Below are 9,080 nucleotides of genomic sequence, written 5' to 3' on the forward strand. Positions count from 1 at the left end.
AAGAACATGTGAGTACATTAATGGCAACCTAGAAAAGCAGACAACTGAAACTAGCTTATGCTTTACTGACCTGATGGGTATGAAAACTGTGCTTTGCTTAACTGTAGAAACAACTCATTTAACATGTGTGTGATGGAGGAAGTATGCACCCATGTGGGGCATTCAGAACCTTGCCTAGCGGTACAAATATTTATAGATAAGTACACCTGAAACTCATCAGTCCTATAGTGCTTACTTACATCTAAATACTTGCTTCTGTGTCCTTGGTATTTCAAAGTGTTCATCATGTAAAAATAGCAAGTTGTACTTATTTTCATACACATTAGTCCCTATTTATATTGAAAACTCATCACTTGATTATATAATATGTGCTCTACTATAAAACAAGTATAGTATTATGAAATTGATAGCCACAAGTATACACCTAATTTATAAGGGAAAGAAGAAACAATAGCAGTCTACGAATATACAGAATTACACAGTCATTCATAAACAGATACATATACAAAGTATACAAAGTATTCATATACTATTATTAAATATGGGGACATTTCAATATTTCAATGATGAATGTTGTTCATAAGCAAGGAATATAGCTGACTTCTATGGGTTTTACAACTTGACTGAAATATTTTCAATTAATTGAGTCTTCACTTTTGAGTTTTTCTTTATTGTGCCCCAAGTGTCATACACTCAGCCTTAAAAGAGAGACAGAGAGAGAGAAAGAGAGAGAGAGAGAGAAGCTGGCCAGCTATGCAAAGCTTCATTGTTATCAAATGATGGATTTGAGTTACTATAAAATACTGCAGACATCATCAATTCCCTTGTATCACAAACTATGCCACAGGGAGGCAGAGAAGCGAAGGGGCGCCTTGAAACCCGAGTGACAGTGGCCCTATGGACACGGTACCAGGTCTACCTGCAACCCACAGACCACCCTTTAGCACTTTTTTTTTCCTCTTGTAGGCATAAAGTTTTAAACTTAGATAGACGAAGATATAAAACACCAAATACAAATGCATTTAAGAGAGTTTCAGATGGGAAAATGAAGCATTTATGATTAATTTCTCAAGCTAGGTAAACCCTCTCCTTCCTTCTGATACTGTACGATAAAGGGTTCAACCCTCATTACTTCCTCTGCCTGTAAAAGGAAATCACATTGGAAAGAGGCATGAACACATGCCCACAGCTGAATGCGTCTCCCAGCTACCAATGGCACATGAACCACACATAATATGAGAACGTTCCTAAGCTTTCATTAGACAACAACTTGTGTGGAAGAGTGCCAGAGGAGGGAATGCAGGGAAGAAAGCAGGGCCGCTGTTCTGGGTGTCTAACAGGCATCGCATCGCTGGGGTGCTCTGAGCTGTGGACCAGCCGCTGATTTGTCCAGAAGAGCAGGTGGTATCCTGTAGCCTGCTTTCTGCTCTTTTTCTTTGAAGGAGCTAAAGGCCTAGTGTAGATTAATCATAACCCTTGATAGCTCTGCTAAATCTCACTCTCTAGAACTTCTAACAAATGAAGTTTCTTTGATCAGAACTAGTTATCCTTTGCTAGCAAGGTCCCACAAGGCATGAGTCCCATTAATTACAGAGCACAACAGGCCCAGGTGCCTCTTAGTCATATACCTAGGGGGGGAAGAGGGATTCTGATTTACTTAGGAAGTCCGGATTTCATGACTGAAAGCATCCAGAGGTATGCTAAAGGTAACCGTCCTAATTATCTAATTCAAAGTCTGCGTTTTTTTTTTTTTTACATCACAAACCTAAAAGATAAAAAAGGAGATTCTTCTTAGGAAGCTAAGCTCCATTATTTCCAATGTTCGTGACATTATTATTAAGTGTAAAGGGTCAGCTATCTTTATTCAAAATAAATTGTAACCAAGACAGCAGATACCAACATTTGGCACAAGGAATATTATACTGCTTGTCTTCACAAAACGTTTTTGTTGTGTTGACATTTTAATGTAGCACCCAGAGGCCAATTAATAACTGAAACTCTTACATTCTATTTGGTCTTGCACATAAAGAAGTTTGATATTTTCTATTCTATCCTCATATCTTTTTTAAAAAGAACACTACCCCTTTTCTGTTGCAAATGAAATTTGTTCCATTCTATGCATTAAAAAAATATAATGTAGGAAAACAATCACTTGGTAGTTACCTGAGTGCCAGGCACCTAAAAAAGCAGAAAGCACTGAGCAGTCTCTGCTCTTGATCCAAGAGAGTACGTCTGGGGAGAAGTATGTGTTCGTGGCTAAGAGATACTTCACGAGTTGCTCATAGCCCATCAGTACTCATAACTAGTTTTAGATTGGCGTGCAAATTGTTCTGAGGGAAATTCTTATTGCCTCTGAGACCCTGCCATTCTGAGTTATTTGACAGTTTAAGAGAAATCATAATTTTAAAAAAACGACATAAATAATAGCCTGTGCAGTGTGCTGTGCAGAAATAAGTAGAACCGTTTCATTTAAACTCTGGTGAGCTTTTAATTGCCTGGATTGCATTGTGAGAAGGCCTGACGGTTGATTGCATCCATTATGTTCCCTTGTTCTGTGCCATTCATCCGCACAGTCTTAGCTCCAGTAGTTAACACAACAAAGTAACCACAACTCCACAACACACAGGGGCTTAAAAAATAATCACAATAATGAAAGATGTGCAGCACTTAGGCACACTGTTTTTTATTTTTTTCGTTCTTCTTCTTCTTTTTTTTACACCAATGCATTATTTGGACTGATCACACAGAGTGAATGGAAAGCATTCTTTCCCTTTCAGAAGATTTACAGAGGACAATTTGGGAAAAGGAGAAGGGGCTCTGTCACGAAGGGCTTTTGGAAGAGAGGATGCTAAAATTGGGACTGCAGGTTTCGCAGCTGGGAGCAATGACATAGATTAAAAGAATTTGGCCAACACAGCCTCTCGATTGCCAAGAGTACCAAACAAAAGATTTTTCTCTCCTCCTGCCCATCTTCATCCCACTCCCAGTCACTCCCCCCAACCCAGATTGGAAAAACTGGATTGGGCCTAAAAGCTTGTTTCTCTCTGTTCACTGGCCCAGAGCACCCCTACAGGCTGCAGCCCCCTAAGGGAAAACAATGCAAATAGATGTCCCCAAATCTCTGGCACTAGAGCTGCTTAACTCTGTTCTGCCCCTTCAACTCCCAACCCCCCTCCGTGTCCTCCCGCCACCCTCCCCTTTTTGAGCAATGGAGCTGGGAACCAATTTGATTCCCTTTTTCTCCAATGCAGCTGCAAGGCTCAGAGATACTGACATTTCCCCACTCTTATCAGTTTAATTACAGTTACCATGGCAGCAAAGTGCTAGTGCTTGGCAAAGGCCAACAAGAGATTTGCAAGACTGGGTTCAATTTTGATGCAGCTCACATGCAAAATAAAAAAAAAAAAAAATAAGAAACATACATACACTCTAACAAAGAATCCCCTTGCGGAGTTTATGATCCAACCTTTTGTGGCTGTGTCTTTGCAGGCGTACGGGGACATTTTTGCAAAGGATGTACCAGTATTTATGGCACCTAGTGAGATTAATTGGTCGAAAGCAGCAGTCTTTAAAAGCAGTAGCAACAATAATATTTAATACCTTCAGCCACAGAAGAGCTGGCAGGCTTTGGAGCTAGCCACGAGTGCTGAGCGCCCCGAGGAAGTGCCATCTATGCTAGACTGTAACCTTACCAAAACTTTTCTCCTGTTTCTGCATGAGTTGACTTAGGCGTGCCTGAGCCTTCTGCAGCTTCGCATGGAGCACCAAGCCCACGGGCAGGAAGTAGAAGAGGGGAGTCACTTTTGGATTCAGGGCCCAAGCGTGGATCTGGTGAGCAGCGAACAGGGCCGAGGATCCACTATTGTGAGGCCACTTTGGGAGCTAGGGTCTAGTGGCAAGAGAGGCAGGCGGTGGGGGAAGGGACGAGGGAACATGTAAAATGATGGCGAATGACAAAGCCACATGCTTCCCTAACTCTGCCTGTAATCCTAAAATCCCAGCGGCCCCTTTTAGCTTCCTGGTAACAAATGGATTTGATTAAACCGTCACACGCAGTGTTAGCATAGCATATCGTGTTCGGTATGAAAAAGATCATAAATCTGACTTACATTTCATAACAGCAATCTGAGTAGCCCCTGCTAAAATGTGCTGAATCTCTAGACCTGTTAGGATGCAGGCACTTGGATTCAAGGAACCTGCCTCTACTGGACACTTGTCTCCTCTCTGCATGCCCGCACACAGTCACTTTTGCAACGCATGGAAGCAGTGTTTTGTTATTAAGACTGCCTTGGGTAGAAGCAGGGGTGTGGACAAGAACAAGGTTGTAATTTCAACTCTTTCTTTGGGGAGGGCATGAATTTCACCAATCAGGCATGGAGAGGTCTGAGAAAATACCCAAGACTGACACCACTTCTCTTAGTCTGGAAGCACCCCCTCCCCCCCAAAGAAACCTTTGCAAACTGTCTCAACCCCTCTTCCGGAGTAAGGGTGCCTGAATGCTGCAGCTCCCAATGAACTTTGTCTATTATGCTCTAGACTCCTACTTGAGATGTCGCGCTGCAGACGCACGCTCCCCCTCATCCTCAGGCATCCTCATCTTCCTTCCGCCCGGCATCTATTTCGTGTCTCATCATAAAAAGAATGATGCTTCCCATGATTTAAACAAAATAAACAAACAAAAATCGTCTCTGCAGACCTGCAGCCAGTGAAAGTTGCAGTGGCGATGGTGGGGATGGTCCGGGTGCCGCTTTACTTTATGCTTCATTGGGAGAGGACCGGGAAGAAGAAGAAGAAGAAAAAAAAAAAACCACCCAACATCCGCACACGCGCGCGCGCGCACCCGGAGACACACACAGCACAAATAAGCCGACGCGTGTGTACACAGCCTCTCACTTACCTTCTCAATTAAGCGATACAAGGGAGGGTGTTCAGTGAGCACAGAGGCTGCTTGGTAGCGCTTCTCCTTGGGAAAGGTCAAAAAGAAACATTGTTTGAAAAAAAAAAGGGGGGGTGGATCTCTATTTTTTTTTTTAAGTTTAAAATAATGAGGTCCTCCAGGATCCGCCAAGTACCAGTGTGGACTGCATGCGAGCCACAGGTGTCCTTCTTTTAGGCAACTGCAGTCCAGGGGGGATGTCTCTCTTGGTCCTGGCTCCAGACAACTTACCCCAGCAGCTTGCGAGGAGCCCGAGCTGAAGGGAGCCCCGACTCTCAGCCGCAAAACACAATCCCTTCCCAGCCAGACATAATACAGCCCAAGAAAAGGTCACCCAGTTATTACAGCGCCGCGGAGCCCAGGCAGCGCCTGTCAAGACCACAGTGGAGGCAGCTCCCTTCCGATTTAAGAGTATTTACCTCTCGCCCCCACCCCTCCCTCTCCTCTCCCTTCCTTCTCTCCCTCCCTCTAGCTGGCTTCCTCGCTGGCTCCCTCGCTAGGCTCGCTTGCTAGCTTGCTCTCTCTCTCCCTCTCTCTCTCTCTCCCCACTGTTCTGCAGCTCAGTCAAGTACAGCCGCCCTCGGAAAGTGCAAAAGCAGCCACGAGACAGATCCAGGCTTTGTTGCTAATTTCCCAGGGTGAAAATTGACAAGCCTGCCAGTGCAGTCAGCACAACCCAATGCATATGCTCCTGACAAACGCTGGGGACCATCCCCTCCCACCCTTTCCCATCACACAGAGACTGTGTGACCTCTACAGGACTGGACTCCCGGAAGGAAGGACCCTACCTCCTGGACTTACCCACAAGAAGAACCGCGAAAGAGCTCGGGAGGAGAAGGGTAGGGCTTCCTAAAATAATGGGGGCATTTTGGAATCGGATGGGCACGTTGAAAGCAAACTGCCCTCTGAATGTGTTACTGACTGTGCCAGTGGAGGAAGTTAGAATTAAAAGCCAAGGGAATCAAAGTGCTACCTGGGTACACTGGGGGGGGGGGAGCACAGTCCTTTCTTTTTAATAAATGTTTGGGAGGGGGGGTGAGGGTTGGGAGGGTCGGGTCTGCATGTGTCCAGGCTGTGACTTCCATTCAGAAACTCTCTGAAGTCCCTGCTCTGAAAGTCTTGGCACACAAACCCAGTACAGGCAATGCCACACACATATTTCTTCCTCTCTCGTAAGGCTCAAGAGCCAGACTGTGAACTTATACCTTGACAAAGGGTGATGAAGCCACAGTGGCCACTGAAACACACTTCCTGCAGATACTTGAACGCCTGGATTCATAACCTGCTTCAATGCTAACCCCCAAGCCACACTTTGGAACCAAGTGGGTCCCCTGGCCTTGCCCCTCTTACCTCCTGCCTTCATAGACTCATTTTAAGGCCTTGAAAGACACTTCCACGTTCTCTTTAAATCTGTTTCCTTGAAAGTGGTCCCATACCCCCTAATCTCCCCTCTTCATTCTGCTTCTCTGTAGATCACCAGCAACTTCAAAACACCTTCTTCTAAGTTTTCAAACTTGGCATTCCCCATTTGGCAGCTCTCGGAAGACCCCCTCAGCAGATCTCACAAAGCCTTGTCAAAAGATCAAACTTAAAAATAGTACAAATTTGAATGACACAGGCAGAGATGTTTTAAGTGCCAAGAAAGATTCAATTGTGGAACTAAATGAACAAACAAACAAATAATAATAAAATAACCCCCTCAAAAAAGTTCCTTTCCCCCTCTGCAACATCAACTTTAACCTAGATCTCCATTTTATTTTATTTTATTTTTAAGCAAAGAAGCCTCCTTGAATGCTTATGCTAAATTATGCTCCCCTGTATCCAGAGTCCTAACTCAACAAGGCTAACTTATTTTTTAGCCTCAAGCTTCAGAAAGCACATTCACAATCAAAGAGTATGTGGCTTGCTTTCTTACCACTTTCAAAAGCAACAAAACTCAGAACTAACCTGAACAATAAGGAAATTCAGACAGGCAGTCTACTGAGAACCCTTCAGCTGTTCAGTCTACAAGCAGACTTCTTAAGTTTTGGCTTTTTCTGGCAGGACGACTCAGGCACACACACCTCACCCATTGACACAGCTCCTGGCAGGTCTACCCAACCTCTCAACCACAGCTTCTCTGGAAACACTGGGTGGGGTGTGTGTGTGTGTGTGTGTGTGTGTGTGTGTGTGTGTGTATTGCTTGTTCTCTCCAGCAACCAATGTACTAAGAAGAAAAGCAGGAGGGTGGCAGGGAGGGAGAAGTATGTGTGGGGAAAGGGAGAAATAAAATCAAAACAAATGGTACAGCTAATGAGGACAATTAAATTAATTATGTTCAAGGAGGATTAGATTTTTTTTTCCCTCCAACTGTATGATCTGTTACCCCTCGCTGGCAACTGCTTCTCCGTAATTCATGGCAACTGATGAGTGCATCTATGCAAATCTTTGTTTAAATCATTCAACTAATTAAATGATGGGATTATTCCTCTGCCTACGGTGACATCATTCTCAGTAATTAGTACTCTTTTGGACTGTGGCAGTAAGATCCCCCATATCAACATCAACCTGCAAAGGCATTAACCACTTTGGCACCTAAAAATAAATAAATAAAAAGGACAAATATCCAGAGCACTAATTGTATCCCATTCTCTTCCTCTCCCTCCCAATTCTTCCTTTTCCTCTCGGTTTTACCACATAGCCCATACTTGTAGAGAGAGAGAGAGATGGGGGGGGGGGAAGAGGAACTTAGTGAATAATATGCTAAACCACATGTGTAAAAGAATAAAATGGAATAGTTAACATTCAGCTCCATGCCATTCATTTTCCCCTAAAATGTAATGATAATTAGATGGGTCATAAAATGCTCGTCTTTTCATTATGACTGATGAAATGCATTAAAGCTGACAGGGTATTACCTGACAGTAATTAGGTTTTGTCATGAATTAAATTATTTGAAAGCAGACTATCTCCCCAATCATGCAATTTACAGCAAGATTTTTTTTAATCTGTGCCACAGAAGAGAGAGATAGAAAATAGCAGTTTTTCCCTTCATAATCATATGAATTATTCACAGAAAAAAAAATCATCAGAAAAACCCAGAGCAGATGAAGAGGCTTGCCACTTAATGTGTACAGATGTGATCATCAGTGCTCACCGACAATGAAATATACAAGTGCACACAGAGTGGTCTGGCGAACAGGAGGTGGGATTTAATCATCTTGTGCTGACACTTAGTGCAAAACACCATTAACCCCCAGCCAAACCCCTGTTTTCCTGGCCCCCCAACCCCTAAAGTCTCAGCCCCTCCCGCCAGGGAAAAAAAGTGAAAGAGGAATGTGCTTTTGTTTACTCAGCCAAGCTAAAGGTTGGATCCAGCTAGGCAAGCACTTTCTTCATTTCCTGAGAGTAAACTACCCACTTTAATTACACATGCTTCAGAAATCTTTGCAAAAGGATTGCCACCGAGAGCCACATCTTCTTGGTCCGATTATCTTTTGCCTGCCCCCTGTTCCTGCAACTTATCATACATTTGATGAGAGAATTTAACTCAATCCATCCTACATACCCTAACACTTAAAAAAAAAAAAAAAAAAAAAAAAGGTACACTCTTTTTTCCTGGGCCCTTACATTATGATTCCTTTACGAGGGGGATGGTGAGGGGGATGTGTGACGAAATGGGGGAGGAGGTTTTCAAGGGGGTAATCAGACATATGTTACTTACCTTTGCTCAAAAGAGATCTTGCACGAGGAAACAGTGTATGTGTGTGCCTGTTCCTAAATATATCTTCAAGTTTTCAGCCGTCTCTTTCTGCAAAACACACCTCACAGATAACTTTTGGGTGTGTGGGGATGTTCAGTAGTGGTTTCTGTAGCCTCCCACCGATGCTTCTGTGGGGTCGAAGTCTTTTTCTTTTTTAAGTGTATCAGACAGGTTGTTGCTGTGGGTGGGCGGAAGACAGCACCCCTCCTCTAGAAGTTCAGGTACAGTCAAAGATGTCAGTCAAGGGAGGAATGAGGTTGACAAGGTCCCCTGCTCACACACTCCCACCATCACGCCTGGAGATGCAGCCACACAATTGAAAGAGCTCCTGCTTCCGCCTTCCTTGGTTTTTCTGGCGTGCTTTCCTCTTTCTTACTTTCTTCCCGAACTGCATACAAACCC

The 9,080-nt window shown here is 43.8% G+C and overlaps 1 protein-coding gene across 6 annotated transcripts in view; it reads right to left on the reverse strand.

Annotated features, from left to right (window-relative positions):
* Positions 1-8,766, reverse strand: part of Lmo3 (LIM domain only 3) — a 59,977-nt gene extending 51,211 nt beyond the window's left edge. Inside the window, exons 1-2 of one of the 6 annotated variants that reach the window (XM_051173214.1) lie at positions 5,168-5,380; positions 4,898-4,963 (exon numbers count right to left, since the gene is read on the reverse strand). Coding sequence is in view for 1 of the 6 variants with exons in the window: in XM_051173211.1 (XP_051029168.1) it covers positions 3,693-3,717 (25 nt within the window). In the remaining 5 variants the exon portion in view is untranslated. Of the gene's footprint in view, positions 1-3,692; positions 3,830-4,696; positions 4,723-4,897; positions 5,381-8,639 lie in introns of those variants that run through there. The other 5 variants (XM_051173213.1, XM_051173215.1, XM_051173212.1 and 2 more) reach the window with 5 other exon arrangements.
* Between the last annotated feature and the right edge of the window lie 314 nt (positions 8,767-9,080).

The sequence above is a fragment of the Phodopus roborovskii genome, unplaced genomic scaffold (genome assembly GCF_943737965.1).
Source record: "Phodopus roborovskii unplaced genomic scaffold, PHOROB, whole genome shotgun sequence".
Lineage (NCBI taxonomy): Eukaryota > Metazoa > Chordata > Mammalia > Rodentia > Cricetidae > Phodopus > Phodopus roborovskii.